Raw genomic sequence first — 21,044 nt, forward strand, 5'->3', positions numbered from 1 at the left:
CACTCCTTGCGGCGAGCTCACCTGTTTTGCTGTTTCAGTGAGGGCCGCCGCTGCTGCCTTGCCCAGTTGCTGCACCATCTTGTGAAACAGGCTCTCTTCATTCTGCAGCAAAACATATGGTTCATCATATTCTTTCAGTCGTCCTGAATCCAAAACCTGTTAATCAGCAGAAAAGAAACCCATTAGCACACAATGTTTTGCAGCAACATATTATAACTCAGACAATATTTCGGAAAGGGGCAGGGGAAGGAGAATAGAGAGAATCCATTTGGGTGGTAGGTCTGGCTGGTGTTTAAATGGTCTGATTACCCCGTTTTCCTAAGCAGACAAAGGCCTAGCCCGACCTTTTATTATTATAATGTTATAGGAAAAGAAGAAAATGAAAGTTTTAAACTATGATTATGGGCACTCAGCAGACCTGTGGCATTTTATATTCTGCCAAAGGCATTTTGGGTTGTGATTAGTTAGTGCTTTTGGCTCTCAGACTCTGAGGTTTGAGGGCTATTTATACATACATTCAGAGTTGGGGAATTTCTTGATTTCAGAAAATCAAAGTCAATTTACCTAAAAAGTAGAGTGATGTCATACAGATGGCAGCGGCCTGACAGCAAATTAATTGCCAAGCTGGTCTGACAGCATCTGAGAAATATTTGGAAAAGCTTCTGGAATTTCTTTAGGGTCCTGGAACATGTCAGCCAGTAAGAGGGGACAAAATGCCCCTGGCAGCAAGATTAAGGTGCATCGTCAAATTCGCGTTGGTTGGAGCTTATTATTCTGGGAGTGAAAGACTGGCTAAAAGAGCTGCTACCTAAGCAGCTTTAGCATAATTGCTCTGCACAGAAGAAATCTCTAGAAATCCAATTTTCTCTTTGGATAAGACTAAAGAAGTAATTAAGAAACTGAGCTCCAAATTCCAGCGATGATGACCTGCATGGTACATGGGGGGCAGCACAGTCCCTGTTGCAGGGGATTTGACTATCAGTTTTCACAATTATCTTCCCTGCTTCCTTTTCTCTTTCTTCAGCTGCCTGCCTTTCAGCCATTTTATTGCTCATTAATATGTCCACTAATTGGAAATTGAAAGGGAGAGGAAGGGGCTCTTAACTCTCCATTTCTACTTATTAGTAGCTCTGGTTAATGGTCTGGTCGGGAAGAAAGAGGCTGAAACAATTGGCCCAAATGCTGTACCTAGGAAAACAGTTCTCATGTTAAGTGGCACTTAGGTCTTCATTTGGGTGGTATTTAAAGTAAATTTATCTTAAGGGGATACGCTGAAACTCCAAGCAGGACGCAGGTTGTTTGTCCACATCTAGGGATTGAAGTTAATTTTGTCCTGTGGTATTTAATCGGAAACATTTATTAAGTCTCATAAAGGCATTTTCCTGTTAATCTTTTGTTTACTACTGTGAATCACGGCTAAGGGCAGCTTTCTCAAAAGAGTTCAAGAAGAATTGAATCTGTCACAGCCACATAATAATTAAAATGTCCTATAATTTGGCATGCCAATTTAGATGCCCCAAATGTGTAATTTTACTTAAGCATAGCATTATAGACCATAACCACTCCTCCTGATGTTGAAGAAGAAGAAAAAAAGCAATTGTAAAATACAGGTTTCTCACATGCTTAATAAGTAAATAAGTGAATCAAATTACTTCATACAATGAAGAACTTTATATTGTGCAGAAGCAACAACTTTTGAAAAATCACCAATAAAGAGTTGGTGGAAAATGAGTTCTCCGACCATAAAGACTAATTTTTAAGGGAATGAAAGTATTACTGATATTTTTGTCCATGTTCAACTTTGTACTTTATTGAAATCTAAGTGAATAGTAAATTTTTCCACTTTCTCTCATATTGTCTGAAAACACACAAATGCCACTGAGATGAGTAGTTCTCAGAATCGGCCAGTATCTGAAAAAGCAGAGCGGGGGGGGGGGGGGGGGGGATGATGCTCTCAAAAAGCAACAGGGATAGCAATGTAAATGACCAAAAGATTATTTTGGTTGAAATACTTTGAGCCTTCTAAGTATTAAATATAATGCAACGTAATAAAGAATGAATGTCTTAAGAGTTAAAAAAAAATTCAATTCATAATAAAATAGTGGTCTTTTGAATTTGAAAAGAAATAAAAATAGCCGTGGATTGAACACTCATTGTATGTCATAGACTTTATAGACATCACTGTTAATTCTCAAGGTAGACAGGGTACACAATTTCCTTCCTTCTTCCCTTCCTTCCTTCCTTCAATCCATCTACCCATTTATAATTCCTTACTTCTTACCTTCCACTCTCCCATCCATTCATCCATCGATCTATCCAGGAAATAGTTATACCTAATACCACAGCACTGTTCTAGGAACAGGAACTTCAAAGATGAGCAAAACAACATTCTGTCCAAAAAACCCATAGCCAGAGATGAAGACTGAGGTGCTGATGTGTTCATTAATTTGCCTAGGCTTCCGAATCAGTAGAAGGCAGAGGTGGGATTCAAACCCAGGGCTGAATCCCTATTCTTTTCTCTCCATGTCATTTTCCAGGGAATGACCATTCGATTATCAGAAGCAAAATAAGGGAGATGAGAATTTTAATATTCAATTTTGTAAGATGCCTTTCCATAATATCGCATATTGACTTCATATAATTTAAGAAAAATATGCCTATAAATGCAAACGTTTGCCCCTGTCCACTTTCCACTGCATTTTTATCATACTCAGGGCTCAAATTATTTGCTGTGTGCTTGGTAGATGGATAATCACAGAAAAAGAAAACCAATTTTATGAAATTTTTAGGATGAATAAAGCATAAGTTAACACACGGCAAAGACACATTTGAGGAAACTAAGTAAACCTTCATTAATTTATGAATTTATGCCCCAAACATTTGTTGCATACTTGCATTCATGTCATCCTGCGAGATGCTGTGGAGGAAGCAAAAGGTAAGTAAGTCATAACGGCTGACTTTCTGGAGTCCATACTGAGAGAATGAAGTGCTCAAATGTCTATAAAGCATGAAAAAAAGCACAAAGGTGACCTGAGCAGCAGAAGAAAGGATTTCTGGCCACAGGTTCTGAGGACAACCTTCAAGACAGAGAGTTTACTAAATGGAGCCTGAAAGAATGGGTAGGCTAACACAGAGAAGTGAAGTGGGTCTGAGGATGGACAGTGGTCATTCCAGACCCAGAGAACAGGAGCCAAGAGGTCTGGAGGCAAGTCTCTCAATTCCTTAAGGGCAGGATGATGCAGTTTCCCTTGTTTTCTGTTGCATCTCTTCACGAGGAGTAGGCACACAAAATTAAATACAAAGGAAACTGGCTAAAAGTTAAATACAAAGGAAACTAAATTTGGGGCATGATGACATGACTGCCCAGTGCTATAGTCTGATAGGACTTCAGGGTGAGATCAAGTGAGGAGTGGGTGTAGCTGGTATTCGGAATCGGGTGATGGGATACCAGGATGGCAATACTAGGGACAGAGACTCAGAGGACCACAGGACCACAGAGACTCAGAGACTCAGAGGCTCAGAGGACTCAGAGCAACTCAGGTTGCTGCGTGGGCAAGGAGAGACACATGAGGGACAGCCAGACAGAAATGAAACAAGGGACAGTCAAAGAGGAGAGAGCTCTGGCAGAAACAAGAGTGCTGAGCTACCAAGACTCATGGTCCAGGTGCTACAGTGCCTCTTGGGGAGCAGTCCTGGAACTCAATTGAACCCACTTCACCTTTATATTACTGGCTTGAGCAAAGATTCCAGATCTTTGAGAGTAACTAAAACATGAAGGAAGCAACTCCAGATTTTCGTTACGTACAGAAAAACAGGTATAATTCTGAGTTCTTATTTTTAACATCTTTTACATCTTTTATATAAGAAAAAGCTCCTGTGTTTTCCTGCTATGCCCCCAACTCTCCAATAGCCAAAGTCAACAACAAATGAAAACACACATCTGAGCGGGGGTGGGAGCAATCTCATAGTGCCAGCATCTCTCCAGGAACGCCAACCTCAAATCACTCGTGCTCTCTAGCAGGTTAAGGAAAAATACATTATATTGGATGACTCAGTCAGTCAGTTATAGAAACTCAATGAAGATGTGCTTATCAGGCCTGAGGATCTGCAGATATTCTGGGTAGCTGTCCTAGAGATAAAAATTAAATGGACCAATTGCAAAATAATCTAATCCATTTTAAATGGTGGGATGCCATCAGTGATAGCAGGATGGTTGCAGGGAGAGGCCGGGAGGGGGGGATGGGGAGAGAGAAAACTGGCAAAGAGCAAAGAGATGACAACAACCAACAAAAGGAGATCCCACTGAGCAGCAACTAGAGCGAAAGGATCAGAGTTTCAGACATTTGCTTTTGGTGGGCTGCTGACCCAGAGGCAAAGGGACAGTTACCCAGCCTTGGATGTTGGGTCCCTGACTGGTCAGATGGGTGCCTGTGATTTTCTCTGAAGAAGAGAAGATCTGTGAGAAGATACTGTGGCAAGTATTACTCAGAATCCTTTCTTAGGTCTTGAAGTGGTCAACCAGCATCACTTAGGGAAGAGGACTGAAGGCTGGGTCACAGCAGCCACCTGAGCTGCTCCCTCAAATTCATGCTGTCATATGTAGGCACCCACCCCCTCCCCAAGTATTTTTTCTCTGAGATTGTGCTTTCTACCTTCCTAGTAGTTCTTTCCTTCTGAAAACCTGAATGAAATCTCTTGGTGTATTGTTTGAGGAGCATTTCTCTTCTGAAATGCTCTAACTCTGGCCATGGATATAGGCTCACTGAAGAAAAATTCCATCAAGGTGAAAAAAAGAAATAAAACTCCACTTAGTTTGGAGATTCTTTTTTTTTTTTTTTTTTTTTTGCTTTTCCAAGGTAGATGGTGGGGCTTGGGGGGGGGGGGGTGTATGTTACAAGCGTTTCTGGGTTTAAGGTCTTTGGAAAGAACTCAATTAAAAGGGGCTGGAGGGACACCTGGGTGGCTCATTGGTTGAGCGTCTGCCTCTGGCTCAGGTTGTGATCCTGGGATCCAGTCCCACATTGGGCTCCATGCGGGGAGCCTGCTTCTCTATTTCTCTGCCTCTCTCATAAATAAATAAAATCTTAAAAAAAAATAAATAAGATACAGAGAGCCTGGAGTTGAGGAAGAAAGGTAAAGACTACAAAACTGTAAAATGGACTGTAAGTAGAAGAGGTGGCCTCTGGGCTTCTCATCCCCAGCTTTTCGTTCTCTAGAACTCCTTAACCCTCAATGGTGAAAATGCTGAACCCAGGAAGCAATGCGGCGGGGGTGGGGGGGTGGGGGGCGGGGGTACTGTCAGGAGTTGAGGGTACGCAAGAATGAAGAGGAAAAAGTGATACCACCGGCTGAAGAGAAGATAGGTCACAAGTAACCAACTAATCCTCAAACTACAGGGAAGAAGCCGTCTTTAACGCAGAGATAGTGGTGAGTATTAGGAGAAAGAGGATTTCTAATTTGTCTGTCTTGCTCCACTGTTTTGTGGCAACTGAGCAAATGAGGAAGATTAAATTAGCTGTCATTATGACTACATCATGTTTAATAAAGTTAAAATTGAAAGAACATCTTTGTAAAATAGAATTCTAAGCCTAACACATTAATGGCGCTTAATGAACCAAAACTGGGTAAATCCCTTTGGAGAGCCAACACATAAACAAAGCTATTAATTAGGTCACAGTTGTTTCCCAACAAGCCTTTTGTTTGATTTACTTACAGTAAACAAAACCATATCCATTCGTCTTTGTGCAGAAGTATTCACCAGTGCAACAAAATGTAATTATTACACCGTGAGCACGTGCAATTACATGACTTTACGATGACAGGGCTGTTGGTTATGCCCTTCATTAGTGTCCGTCATTTACACAGCCACTCCCTGAGGCTGGCTGCCACCCTCCACCAACACCTGCCACACCACTCTCCAGAAGAGCAGGCCTTGTAGCTGACTGACTCGTCTCCATGGCCCTAAAGCTTTCAGAATAACAGAACAGACCATCCCTTGTTTTGTGGAAAGGAAATGGGTATTTCTAAAGTCAGCAAGAAAAAAAAAATGTACCCCAAATTAAAAGTTTGAGAAAAGAACATTATTTATGGTGTTTTGCTGGATTAAAAGCCAAATGCTAATCAGAAACTCTACAATAAAATAGGTTTCCACCCGGAGTGGATGGAGTGCAGAGGACAAGACCCCAATGATGAGGCTAGGGAATGCACACCACCTGGGTCCCCTGAGGTCTAATCCTGCTATTCCCTGTCAAAGGAGCCAGCAACCAAAACCAGCTATGACCAAGATGGAAGCAAGTGGCCATGTTGACCTCCCCTGGTGGGAGCCCCGGACTGAAGGTCCCCCCAATCACTGGAGCGGCAGCCCCATGGGAATATGCAAAATTCACCACAAAATTAAGGTCCCTCTGGGCACAGGTCATAAGCTCCGAAGAGAAACTTGTACTTCTCATCTCCAAACCGACTTCTCCCTCAGTTCCCCCAACTCCACCAGACCTCAGAACCCTTCCTTCACATGCCAGGCTCAATCCATCATATTGTTGTTTATCTGCCCCCAATCCAACCTTCTCACCATTTCCATTCCTGGAGACTTAGTCCGAGCTGCCAGCATCCTGTTGAACCCAAAGACAACAGACAGTTTTAACTCTTAAATATGCGGGTTTCAACTCCCTCCTTAAGGAAAAAGGTAGAGCAGAGAGAGTGAGGTCAGGACAATAAGGAAGGGAGGGGCTGTAAAGTGCTCTGCCAAACCACACTGAGGACTTGGACAAAGAAACTGCCCAAGAGAAAAATCTGAGGTTCTTGAAATTTACCAGGAGATACTGGTAAGGAATGCATTCCACAAATTGACCTATTCTGATAATGGCAAGGAAGCTGACTGGTAAAGAGAATACAGAAGTTTCCAGCCATGGGTCAGGTGCTGATGGGTAAGATTAAGGAAGGACCAGCTAAAGAGTCTGGGAGTTCTGTTGTTTGGTGTTTCCTTAACCGATCATGCATTCCAGAGCCACAGTATTCTAAGTATTTCTAAGAAGGAGATGAAACAAAGAAGCTACCATCACTGTGGTCATACCAAAACCAAAAATAAATCTATATGGTACATTTAGGAGCAAGGATTTTATTTGGACCAGCCCCCAACAGAACGGGAGATCAGCCCAGCTTGCTGCTTCTGCCCCCAAAGCTTCACAAAGCACATCAGACAGGGAAGCTTCATGGCTTCACTCACCCTATTGTGAGGATAATGTGTGCCATTCAATGCCAAGAGATGAGAACACAGTGATGGGAAACAAATGGGAATGAAAGGTTATTTTTCCAATTACTTCTTAAGAACACAAAACGAAGGCATAAGGATGCATGATGCTAAATGTTTCTGGAATCTTAAGAGAGTCACTGTCAGGCCATCATGGAATGTCACAGGGTAGCTCATGGAAGTCAGGTGGAGTGACCTGCTTCCTACTGTGATGTTCTAGTCCAGGTAGGCCACATCCTAAAGCATCCTAAAGCATCCTTTAGGTTGGGAATACCCAACTCTTGTGTCTGCCCCGTCAGATCTCATTCCTGTACATGTCCTGGTCTGGGGAGTGCTAACATGGAAGGTAGCGCGCGCTTCATCATGGAGACCTGGAATTTCTCATTGCTCCCAAACAAGCCCCTGCACTAATGATCCCACCTGACAGTGCATGAGAAGCAGGGTAGGAGGGACTGTTGCAGAAACTACCTGAAAGATTCAAAGGAGACAGCTTCATTTTAACCGGACATAAGGAAGTTTGGATCTTACTATTTATTCTTGATCATTAACCTTTTTACTACAGATCATCAAAATCACGGGTTAACTCCATTTGTTGCCTCTCATACACTATACAGGCCTTCTTTATTTATTTACTGCTTCACCACTGATCAAAGTATCACTGGATACCGTGGTGTCTGGTGCACCACGGTATCAATGGTCAGCGTCCACGAGACAGGTAAAACTCAGCCTGTTGCCACAAATGGGGACTCAGCCTGAGCATTCCTCCAGATTATTTGCATCTAAACACTTTTCCTTTGAGGGATGACTTCCTCTCATTTTATAAAGCCACATCCTAAGATTTATTGAAAACGAGTAAGCAACAGAGGAAAAGGAGACAAAAGAGAAAAGAGAGGAAGATAGAGACAAAAGGAAGAGAGGGAGGGAGAAAATAAGGAAAGAAAAATAAGAAAGGAAAGATGGAATTACTATGAATGAAAGAGCCAATCAAACCTAAAAGGCAGCAGATAGATACCTAGAGACCAAAGCTTGGAGCCTGCCAAGTGTGCGGTCCCCAGATCTACCAGGGAAGAGATTTGCTGGATGCTTATCTAGTCTCAGCAGCCTCAGATCCACCTTCTATCCTACAGTCACACCTGAGATGCTGAGGCTGGTTTCTGCAAATCCCAAATCAGAGACACTTTGGACCAGGGGTACTCTGTTGGGTTCCACCAGCAGGGGGTATGAGAGGGGATACTGACGGTGGGCAATGAAGCAAATGGGTGCAGTCGTTTATGCCAGTCCTGCAACATAACCCAGGGACTGCGACCTGGCACCAGCCCCCAGCATCCATTAGAGCACACACTGAGAACTAGCCTCATGGTGCCCCTCACAGATGTGACCAGCAGCTGGACAGTGGCTCTCCTTGGAAATCTGAGCATAGGAGTCTTCAGGGTCTCTCCTCTGCCATGCTCTGGTCTGGAGATCTGTCCTGGGGTTCAGGTGCGTCCAAAAATTATTACCCTGGTGCCTCCCTTCCACTTTTTCAGACCTCCAATTCTTATATTAAATCCCCTATATTAAATTTTTTCTTTGAAATACTCGGTGTTTTGGACTTGGGCCTCTCTTCTCACAGACTGCCGTCTAACATTACATCTTGCGAACATCTCAATAGCCAAGAAATTTTGCAACTTAACCAACAACCGCTCACAGGCCGAAATGAAAGGCTAATTTTCTGATTAATAGAACCCAAAATACTTGGGACACCTGGGTGGCTCAGCAGTTGGGCATCTGCCTTTGGTTCTGGGCGTGATCCTAGTCCCACATCTGGCTCCCCACATGGAGCCTGCTTCTCCCTCTGCCTGTGTCTCTGCCTCTCTCTTTCTCTCTCTGTGGCTCTCATGAGTAAATAACTACAATCTTAAAAAAAAAAAAAAAAAAAAAAAGGAGGGAGAGAGAGAATCCAAAATACTGAAACAACAGTGACACGGTGACAATGAGTATTTTATGACTCTGTAAGAGGAGGCTAGATCTTGGATTTGAAATATTTCCATGGCTGGCCATCTTCAAGGAAAAGGACAATTCAAAGAAACTTCTAATATGGAAATATGAAATTATTATATTATTTAACAGTACACTCTGAAGGTATAGTTAAGTACAGAGTTACTGTCAGGGAGGACAGGAAAAATGACAGACAACTAACTTATTGGAAATTTCTATCAGGTTGTACAAGGAAAGTTAAGTTGAAAAACTGAACATAAATGGAAACACCTGGAAACCCACAGGTGAGGGTCTTACCATTATCTTGTCGCTGTCAATAATGGTGTTCAACCTGTGTGCAATGGTTAGCACAGTGCAGTGGGCAAATTTCTCACGGATTTTTTTTTGTATTAACTCATCAGTTCTGGAACCAAAGGAGTTGGATTTAGTTCAGTAAAAGGGGAAAACCAGACTTAAGACTTAAAACAATCACAAGACATTTTCATAATGATTTTAAGAGACAAAGACATGGTCTTCTTGAGAAACGGAGTATAAAAAACCTATATAGAAACTTCCTATTTTGCATGTAAAATATTAATATTCTTCCTTCAAAAAAAAAAACAACAAAAAAATATTCTTCCTTCAAACTGCTTGAAACTATCAGGAGTTGAATTTAGGAAATTAGCTGTGTTAAGATACCTAATAATATTATTAACACTGTGTAATTTGTTTGGGTTGCTTCCCGTTTCCCAGAATGTAACATTTATCAAGGTGTCTTTGGGGTGAAGAGAGCACTTAGAAACATTTCTCAGCATCATTAAAGGTTTCCCATTGACCATATTTAAAATTTGGATTCCAAGGCTCATGAACCTCAGGTCTGTACCTGGGATCCACATTTGCTGTCGCTTCGTCAATGATCAATATCCGATTTTTCCTGAGGATAGCCCTGGCAAGACACACCAACTGTCTCTGTCCAACACTAAAGTTCGATCCTGATTCTGCTAATTCAGTGTCCAATTTGCCAGGAAGATCTTCAACAGCATCTTTAAGCTGTACCTGTGGACACAGAAAAAATCACATCTTTACAAAAGTAGACAAGTGGATGTGGGAGCTCAGAAGTAGCTTACATGTCCAGTCACATGATGGACAGTAGGGTTACTTCCAGCTACCGTTTACTGAAAAAGATGCACACCATCAACTCAGCACAGAATTATTCTGACTTAGGAGCACAATCTTAAAAGGAATTGAGAGTGTTCTGTGTTGCCATCAGTAGACACCATCAGTTCATGCATGAAGAGATAACTACTATGTTGAATAAAGCTATTCTCAAGGTAAAACAAGGAATAATTTAAAATGCTCCCTCTTAATTTTTAGATAAAGATAAATGTAGGAATTTATATATAAGACACAAAAAAGCACAATGGTGCTTGCCTGGGGGCAGACAGTTAACTATAAATACACAAGAGAATTTGAGGTGGGGAGGGGGAGTGACAGTAATCTTCTAAAATTGGTAACTACAAATTTACCAAAGATCACTGAATCACACATATAATGGGGGAATTTTCTCGTATGTAAAAATGATACCTCAATAAAGTTGGTGAAAAGAAATCTTATCATTATCCCCCATCTCTGCCATATGACATCCACCAGGAACCCCTTCCTTAGAATTAAGGAAATCCCTCAAAAAACTGAAGCTATTTCCCTAAGTGTAGTCTAAACAATTAAAAAAAGTTAAAAGGATCATCATGCTTGAGTCAAGTTTCCCCGAAATACACTTTGTACATTAAGAGCTAGTACACCAGGAGAAAAAAATTGTTTCATTATTGCAGGAAGTGTGGTTCTCAAAAGACAGAAATGTGTGAGCACTTTATCATTTTGGAAGATTTTAATGGCAAAAACAAAATAAATTTAAACAATGGAAACCACACCACATATTAACAAACCTGGAACCATTTTGGAAATGGCTCCTTCCCAAATTTAATCCCTACTGCTAGACCAGTCAAGTACAGTTCCTTTAAACTCATGTTTTGCAGTGAAAGAAAACAGGGTCCAACATCAAATCTTATTTCCCCCACACTCTGAGGTTAGATACTGTTTATATTAATCTATCTTCTATATAAGATTTTAATTTCCAAGAAAACAAAAACAAAAAACAAACAAAAAAACCTTAAACACCAAAAGTAATCTGAAATCACACTAAGTGGTAGAGCTCAGCCCCATGAATACTTGGTTTGGGGAAATTTTACAGAGTAAGAACCAAACTCATGCTATTCTTGAGAGCTGGAGAACAGACAGTAAATGTACTTCAAATTAAGAGACCAACAGATTGATGGATGGTGGCCAATAAGGAGGGACACAGAAATAAGTATCAAATGACAAAACACAAGGTGACTGAGCAATATTTTGACAGCGATCCTAAATGCTGAAACACTTGTGTGAATAGAATTATTGTGCTTAAGATGGTAGCCCAATCCACAGAAATGGGAAATATGAGTTAGATTTCAATATGATACTGGTACTCAGCATTAGCGTGAAAGGCATATAAAATCTAAAGTATAAAATCTGGATGGTGGCGGCCAGACCTTGCACTAAAATTATGAAATGGAAGAATTAGGCTTAATCAACCCCATTCCCTACAAAGAGGAGGGCCTCTTTGCAAAGAATACAGGTGATTCTTTTGATGAAATCTATTCATAGATCTATACCCCCAGGTGATGGAACCAATCATGGCTTTCATTAGCTTTTCCTTCTGAGTTGATGTTGGCAAGACCTATAGAAGCCAATGGGTCTTTCTTAAGGCTGATATCCTGACTTTGAAGAGATAACTTCATGCTTGCCCGACTCAGATGACAGCTTACTAGCCTGTTTTTTTGAAGATTTTATTTATTTATTCATGAGAGACACAGAGAGAGAGGTAGAGACATAGGCAGAGGGAGAAGCAGGCTCCATGCAAGCCCAATGTGGGACACGATCTCGGGACTCCAGGATCACGCCTGGGTCAAAGGCAGGCGCAAAACCGCTGAGCCACCCAGGGATCCCCTAGGATTATTTTTAAGCTAAAGAAAATAATAAACTACACCAAAACTGAAAATAATAAGCTGAATTTATAAGACACCCATTTCCATCATAGTGAACCTTGTCAGAGTAACCCAGTATCTGTGCTGAATCTACTAGGTGCTAGGATCCCTCATACTAGGCTAACACAGATGTCACACGATCTCCACATTTTGTTGAATTTTCTTTTCGAACACAAAGGCTGATGTGAGCTGGAGAGAGAAGGCAGTCTGAAATGCAATCAACCAACAGGTGGACAAGAGTTTTTATTAGAACTAAACCAATAGTAATGAAGTAAAGGGGAAGCTGATTGATCAAAATGAATGGCCTCAGGAGAAATGTAAATACAACATCACGAAAGCAAGAGCTGCAGTACATTTCCCCATGCACACACTGCTGAGGCTCAGAGTTCTGGGGCTTAGTTTCCTATATGAGAAAGACTCATACTCTAATAGAGGTACCATCAGTGTGGAACATAAATAGACAACTTCTCCCTAGTTCTAACAGGACATTCCCCTACTCTTAATTGCATATGCCAGTAATAAAGCTGTTTGGTGCTGTTTTGTTCAGAAGTGTCAAAACTTGGACACTCAGCAGTATATCTATTATGATCTTTTAGCCCCTGCTTGATTTGCAGTCATTACTTGTATTAAGAACTCCCAGTGCTTTGTAGGTGTCCCAATTGCCACCAATTTCTAATGTCTGGTTTATGGCTGTTTTTAAATTTATGAAAAAAGAGCCCAGATGAGATGGGCAGCATGCACAGTACAGCCACCCTTCAAACGTCTACCTCATCTAGGAGAGGAGCGGGAAACACCAGAAGAACCTTAAAAAAAAAGAAAAACCTTAATTGGAGGCTTTTAAAAAATTAAGATTTTATTTAGTTACTTGATGGAGAAGAGAGCAAGTGCAAGCAGGGGGAGCAGCAGAGGGAAAAGCAGGTTCTCTACTGAGCTTGGGGCTATATCCCAAGACCTCGGGATCATGAAGTGAGCTGAAGGCAGAGGCTTATCTAACTGAGCCACCCAGGCGTCCCTTCACTGAAGTCCTTAAAGAGGAGAAAAATAGTAGTGTTCTCATACTGGCTCTCAGGCCAACCCTATGAATTTGGGTTCTGTTTGCAGCTAGACATCATCTGTAAAGCATCTGACGGGGGTCTACCTTTAAGGGAGCTGCCAAAGATACCAGGTCTAGTGATGATGCTCAGGTTTGGAAACAATGGGAAGAAGCAAGCCGTGGAGACGGTGGGTAGACGGAACACGATAAATTGAAAAGAGCCTGAATGGCACTTGTATGCTGCACCGTCTATATGGTGTCTCTCCAGGTAAATGCACATATATTACATCCTGATTACAGTTTTAGGGAAGGTACGTTCTTTGTCCACAGTTGAAAGGCCTGGAGATTCGAAGGATTCCAGGTGAAGGGTGCCTACCTAATCTATTACAGAATTATCCCAACCTCTCTGAACAGGGCCATGAAACCCACATAAATACTATGAAGTCTGTAGTATTTCATCTGCCAAGAGTATGATCTAGAGAATAAAAGCAATAAAGTACACGGGAGAAAATCTGGAGAACTCAGAAAAGCCAAAGCGGAGTGAGGGGAAAAAAATCCTTATTTTTCTATTATCTCCCAAATAAGCAACATTTATGTTTTGATGCCTTTCTTAGGTACACGCTTCAGAATCTATATGCTAATACAACAGTTTCAATCATCTGTAAATACAATGCTATATCCATACTTTAAGAAAATCTACCAAAGCTTTTGTTGAAAAATATACATGTCATGAAGAAATAATTCCTAGAGAAACACAACTATGGGATGAATTTTCACTCAAAGAGGTACCACTAAAGCAATGAGGTCAATTCCAGAAGCAACACATGAAAACTACACACTTCACTTTGTGCAGCAATCCTGTTTATTTCTATTTAAGGAAGTCCCAAATGTAGTCAAAAGAAACTAAAGGTAGAGCTTACAAAACCACTTCCATCACATTATAATTAGAATTATGACAGGCTACTAAATTTCATTTTAATTTTGGCAGGAAAAAAATAAGCATAGGGACGGACGCCTGAATGGCTCAGTGGCTGAGCATCTGCCTTTGCCTCAGGGTGTGATCCCAGGGTCCTGGGATTGAGTCCCACATCGGGCTCCCTGCATGGAGCCTGCTTCTCCCTCTGCCTATGACTCTTCCTCCTCTCTCTGTCTCTCAAAATAAAAGAAAAAAGAAAAAAAAAAAGAATGTTATGATCAAAGTTCTGAGATAGTTTTTATAGGATCTGTCTTATAGGATCTGTCTCCTAATTAACATTTCTTTCTGGTCCCGTAACAGGGTGTTCTAGAGTAATTTTGCTACCTGAGAATCTATGAGGAGAGATTGCAAGCTCTGAAACAAAGAGAAAAATAATTTACCAGTAATTCCTGTTTAATTAAGGTGTGTCCCAATGGCATCACAATTATGAAATTTGTCATAAGAGTCAGAGAGAAAGGGATCATCCTATTTTTCTTAAGACTTGATAGCTAACTGTTCTGCCCACCTCTTTAATTCTAGAATTTCACTAGAGGAAGACTCACAAACTTAAATGAAATTAAAGATCAATTGCTTTCAAGCTTGAAGGATAAGGTGAACTAATTGGCGCCATGCAGGAAAATAAAATCCCTAGGGTTACTGGAAAGCAGGGTGTAAGACTCAGTAGTGACATGCCTTGAGAAACCAGAATGACTGGCAAGAAACTGTCCAGCCTCCAACTATGCCTGATCACAGTCAAAGTGCATCTACATACTGGAAGAGCTTAGAGCTTTCCCTGGAAGGGTGATACGAAATGACAAACACTGATGCAAAACTACAATAATGTGAGCAATCAGTCACTGGGATCTGTGCAATTATTTTTAAAGACAGAAGTCACATGTTCTCAAAATGAAGAGATCAAATACTTAGTAACCATTTATTAAGTGCCACCTTTTTAAATACAAAAGAGTGAGGTAGATCCCATGAGGGATTAGACGTCTAAGGTTTAAAAGTCTGACATGGTTTCCGACATCCAGGAGTTTAGAATCAATTTGCAGGATTAGGGCAAAAACACAAAACAACTAGTGTCAAAATATACAAACCAAGAGCATCCTAACAGCCAAAATCCATTCCATGCAAGGTCAAGGAAATTCAAAGAAGTGACCCAAATGATAAAGACTACACAAATAACAGAAAAACCTGTAGAAATTAATAGATAGCATGAAAACTTAGTGAAAGGTCCAGGGTGCTGCCACTTAAATGTACTTAGTAGTATTAAAATGACATATTTGCCAAAAATAATTATTACACATTCTAATTATATTATTTACTTTCATAAACACTTTCTTATAAAACTTCAAAGCATTTTATTAATATGCTCTCCTTATCTATGGTCAATAATGAAAAACTATTACTATCTTCATTGAGTGGATGTTCCCTAAGAATAAAGAAGTAAAATGAATGTTGTAGGCTAACTGGTGACCAAAATGTAAACCCATAAATATAACTCCCAGTTTAGTACTTTGCTAAAGACAAGTAAGAGAATGTATCGAATTGCTTTGGATTCTAGAAATAAAGTTACAGTGAAAATATGAGATGTTTTATTTTTGGTTTTTGTCATCAATAGGTAAATTTTAAGTGTGTCCAAGCCTTCGATGCTCTCCCAAGTAGTGAACAGAGGCAGTTACACCAAGAAGTTCCCATTTATTATCTGCAACATTCTAGAGGTACAAACACACATACTTATGGTAACAAGTTTAAAATAATTATGTTTATTAAATTACCTCTGTTAAGGCATTCCACAGTTCCTCATCCGTATGCTCATTAAAGGGATCCAGATTTTTCCTCATTGTTCCAGTGAATAAAACAGGTTCCTAAATATTCAAAAATAGTGTTATATAGCCCTCTTTTCATTTTATTTCAATGCTAAATTCCAGAACATTGTAAAATTTTAAACCAAAACTCACTATAATCATTAATAGTAAGGATACAATCACCTGTTGACAAAACAGTATCTCTATGAATATTCCATTGCACAAAGTGTAACCCAAAATATCTTCTGGACCACTGACCGCTAACAAAATAAACTGTTGAAGTGGGTCGTCTTAAGAAAAGAACGGAAGAGAGGAGGATTTGGTTTTTAAAAATGCCTTCCTAGTAATATCTACTTAAGCAGGAAAAACAAGGATATAATTATTTAAGGATACTCATCAAGAGAGTTAAGTTTATCATCACTCTTGCTGTGACCCTGGAAAATATCAATAGTATAATTCGTTGACATTTATGACTCAAAGCAAAATTGGAAAATGTGTCCACATTTGCATGGATACAAAAGGTAGGATACTTCCTCCACTGGTAGAATAGTGTTCTGGAATTAGGAGTCTCTTCCCATGTGCGAATGGGACACCCTGATTTATGTCCAAAGAGAATATGAGCTAATGGGCCAATTGGCGACTCTATGCATGAAGAGATGCCTCTGGTTTTGCACCAGCTAATCCTCACATTATCTTGTCTGAGCATCAGGATTACATGCCTCACAGAACCTCGTTATTAACTACAAGGACAGGATAACTTGAAACCCATTGTGACGTGCGAAATAATAATATTACTTTAATTTAAATCGCTCTTTCCTAGTCACTTGCTTCAGGAGGAGCCACAATTAAATCATTCTTGCAAGTATTATGTCTCCTTCTGGGTTTCAGGAGACAATCTGGTACCTAAGCTTATGTAGGCCATTTTTGTTTTCTTCTGGAAGGCTCGGATAACCCAGACCAAAAGAACATGTGCAGCAGAGCAAAGCCCAACTGGCTACTTTTAGGGAAGTCAGTAGAACAACGAGATGCACAGATGTGGAAGCAAGAGAAGATCTGACTTCCACAGGCAAGAGAAGATCTGACTTCCACAGGCATCCAAGAAGGGCTCAAGGGAATCATCAGTCTCAATCTCCCCTGACCTTGGGGCTAGATTGTTCCTCCTGGCTTCTCAAAAGCTGAGACTATAAGGTAAACATTTCTTCTCTCTAGCCACAGAGAAGAATTACACTCATAGTGCCTCTTGTACCTTCTTTCCCTGTGGTCTCAGTTTTAAGACTGAGGAGGGAGAAATGAATGCATTAGACAGATTAAGTGTGCTATCCAAAATATGCCTACCTGAAAGCAAAATCCAAATATTGAGACAATTAAAAAGGACACTTTGTTTACAAAGTTGATTAAAATTGGTGGCTGATATGCCCCAAAAGCACTGAAAAATAACTGGTCATAGGAGGTTTCAAAATGATTACTGAACTGAAAAATCCCAAGATCCCAGTTCAAAGTCTCCCTTAAAACTACTGAATTTAGGATCAAAGACTAAAGCACTATCTAGGGGCACCTGGGTGGCTAAGTGGTTGAGTGCCTGCCTCAGGTCATGAGCCCCCGGTCTTGGAATCAAGTCCCAGGTCAGGCTCCCCACAGGAAGCCTGCTTCACTCTCTACCTACATCTCTGCCTCTCACTCTGTCTTCCTAAATAACATCTTAAAAATAATAATAATAAACCACTATCTAATAAGCCATGGTAAGAGGTCCCTGTCAGCGTATTTTAGCCTTCATTCACTCTACTTCAGAAAATCTTCACATTCTACTTTAACTTACTCTTTTGTAATTATCAATTCAACAAACTCTCATTTCCCCTCCTCCAATTCCCTGAGGGTTCCATAAAGGAGGAGGGCTACTACCCTTCGTTCCTCACTTTTTCACAGTCCTCCTCCCACCAAGGCTCTAAACCATGAGTAATATCTGCTCCAGTGCCCAAACTGAGACTCTGATGACTGGTGTTTGGGGGAGATAAAGGGATGTAAGGAATCAGCTTCAAGGCCAGCCAAAGAAGTGGGAGGTGGTCTCTTTGCTTATACTAATCCCAAGCCGATCAGGGTTGACAGGACAGAACCATCAGGGTTGACAGGACCAAACGTGTTTGCCTTCAGGTGCCTCTCATAAAACAAACAAACTCACATCCGGTAACAGGTCTAGGATAAAGGGTCCACCTGGATTTTAAAGTACATTCTACAGAGCTGTTTCCTAAGCTAATCTACAAAAAATCCCGACTTGTTTTTCAAATATAGACTTTTCTTTTTTGGTTAAATGATGAAAAGGCCCAGTTCGCAGTTTGGGAGGCATTGTTTTGGTGGTTATTCAAGAGGGGAACACACATTTAAAATCCAATCCCCTATTTCATTCACAGGAAGGGTCTCTCCTATCACCTCCCTCATCTTCTCTTTAAGAAAAAGTCTTGAAATGGAGGAACCTGCCCCAAAACTGGGGGACTAACATGTGATTCTTTGCAGAAAGAGGAGTTGGTCTCTCTGACACTGAGCCTGGGGCTGCTTTGTGTTGGGCTCTAAACAGACATCTGAGATATCTAGAGGCCGTAGGGAGGTTCTGTTCATTACCAACAAGTCACCACTCTCATACAGGAAAAAAGTTGAGTTTAACCACTTCCCCTTGCAATCCAGGTCACCACTTAAATCTCTATGTCAATATAAAGGGATATAGTAGGTGATTACTCAAGTTCACTTAGCAATGTGTAGAAGCAAACAGTTTAGTAATTTAGAATATTTTTCTTTGTTATGACAGACTGAATATATATTTCCAAATGAATACAATTTCAGTCAAAACATGAAAGAAGAGAATGATTTATTAGAACGTTAACTGATTGAAGCTGTATTTTTCTTTAAAACCAGCAGGCAGTTTGTTAACAATGTCTGTTTAATATGCCAATGTGTATTATGCATGATGTTCATTTTGGTTTCTATTCATTTTACTTTCATCCACTTGCCAAATAAGAAACCACTATACTATCTTCAAAAGGTAATAAAAGTGCTCACAGTAGACACATACTGCAAGAGCAGATAAGGGTCAAATTAATCGTCATTTCTGATAGATACTATTATTTAAAGTACCCATGTCCAAGCAATGAAGTCTATAAACTCATCTTATAAATAAATGTTGTAAAAATGTTTGCAGGCATAACATTTCAGCATGGAGATTCATGGCAGGACATACAAGCTTCATGTAAACATATAATATACACTAAATATATTAACCTACATATTTTTCCTGAGGGTATACAATTAAACGTCATTTTGTAAGAATTACATGGCATGGTATAGTCAGGAAAACAAATGCTCTTTTCAGTGTACTATTTTAAATGGAATCTTAACATCAAGTCTGTTTTTCATTAAAAGCTTACCTTTTTTATTTTTTGTGCCATAGTCAGTAATTTTTTTCCTTTGTTAACCAAAGTAAGTTCAGATTAGCCATGTGACCCAAAAATGGCCACTCTGAATCAAAGCATTTAGTGTAGTAAATTGATAATCTCTCAACACAATTGTAAGACTAAGAACACGGTTTTACTAGGCCTTTTGTAGATGCTACTAGAAGACAAAGCTCTCATTATCCTAAAAGGAAATCCTACCCACTAACTTTCAGAAGCTTAAAACGACCCTGGTCCAAGACCAAAAAAAAGTACAAGTGGTTACAAACCAGGCAGATAAAGTACAACACTTTCCATACCTTAATCATTTCAGGCCCAAACCAGGAAATCTGCCCTCTCCTAAAACATAGCCTCCAGAGAGGCTGCTGGTCCCCTGTGTCCTAAGAGCTACATTTTCATTTCTAATCTGAGGACCTTTATTAAGGTAGCTTGTCTCTGTGTTTCAAGAATGAGAGAATCACCCGAAGAGGCTTTAAATCTTACTTTCCTTTTCAAAAAAAAAAAAAAAAAAAAGAATCCTATAGCCTCTGAATGAACTGATCATCATCCATATTCAGAAGAAAAGAACACTGTCTGCCAACAAAGGAAAAAGAATTTAAGTCCTGTAAAGTCCTCTTTCGATACAAAAAGGTCAGGAGCTCAGGGAGCACTACCCTGGGATTTAATGAAGACTTCAGTGTCAGAAACAAAAGGCCGACTCCATTAGGCTAGATTCCAGTTGTATTTCTTTACTAGTAACAGCATACTACCTCTTTCCTCTGAGTTCTGTTCTCAACAAGGAAAAACAAAACGAAAACGAAAACAAAAACAAAACAAAAATAGAGGAAATAAATCCAGGTAAGAATAAAAAAATCTTAAAGACACAGCTCTAGTTAACCTTTCCCACCTACCGAAGATAACCCAGGGAATGGAAATAAATACCAAGGCAGCAGAGTGGACGGCTTAAAAAATATGTAGCTTTGGCTCTGATTTTTTAAAGTCTATTAAATGTTTAAAAAAAAAAAGAAAGAAAAGAAAAAGAAAGAATCGGTTTAATCATGATAAAGATGATAGCTGTTGATCTGTGCCAACCCTTGGGGTGCAATCATAAATAATGAATTTGCATGGAATCACTTTTCAACTGAAAACATTTTCTTGGTGCCAAAAGGAAAAAGGCTTAGATGTAGAGAATCCATCCAAAAAAGTTTTGAAATCCACTTTTCCAGATCCTTTCAGATAAGCAAGCTATTCTCTAAATATAATCTCATCTTGCTATTCTCCGTAGGGAACATGTTTAACTATTTCGAGTCGTGAGCATAAAGAGAAGTGCCCATTTCAGCTACCCTTTTGGCAATTTAGGAAGGGTTTTCATTTTTTCCTTTCTGCTGAAATTTATACAAATTGAGGAGTACATTCCAAAGAATATTTGCTTTTGAATATTCCCGGTGGGATCGGCCCATGACTGTACCACCACTTGTGTCACTACTTCCTTGCCTCTTCTGAGGTGGGCAGTGGCTGGGATCGTCTCCTTCCATTTCTCATCTCTCCCT

General features: G+C 40.1%; 1 protein-coding gene across 2 annotated transcripts in view; it reads right to left on the reverse strand.

Annotated features, from left to right (window-relative positions):
* Positions 1 to 21,044, reverse strand: part of ABCC4 (ATP binding cassette subfamily C member 4) — a 247,650-nt gene that overhangs the window by 11,952 nt on the left and 214,654 nt on the right. For both annotated transcript variants that reach the window (XM_055336187.1, XM_055336188.1), the window contains exons 27-30: positions 16,049 to 16,138; positions 10,086 to 10,258; positions 9,521 to 9,626; positions 22 to 156 (exon numbers count right to left, since the gene is read on the reverse strand). In XM_055336187.1, the coding sequence (XP_055192162.1) occupies positions 22 to 156; positions 9,521 to 9,626; positions 10,086 to 10,258; positions 16,049 to 16,138 (504 nt within the window). The remainder of the gene's footprint in view (positions 1 to 21; positions 157 to 9,520; positions 9,627 to 10,085; positions 10,259 to 16,048; positions 16,139 to 21,044) is intronic.

Source organism: Nyctereutes procyonoides, unplaced genomic scaffold, assembly GCF_905146905.1.
Source record: "Nyctereutes procyonoides isolate TBG_1078 unplaced genomic scaffold, NYPRO_anot_genome, whole genome shotgun sequence".
Classification (NCBI taxonomy): Eukaryota; Metazoa; Chordata; class Mammalia; order Carnivora; family Canidae; genus Nyctereutes; species Nyctereutes procyonoides.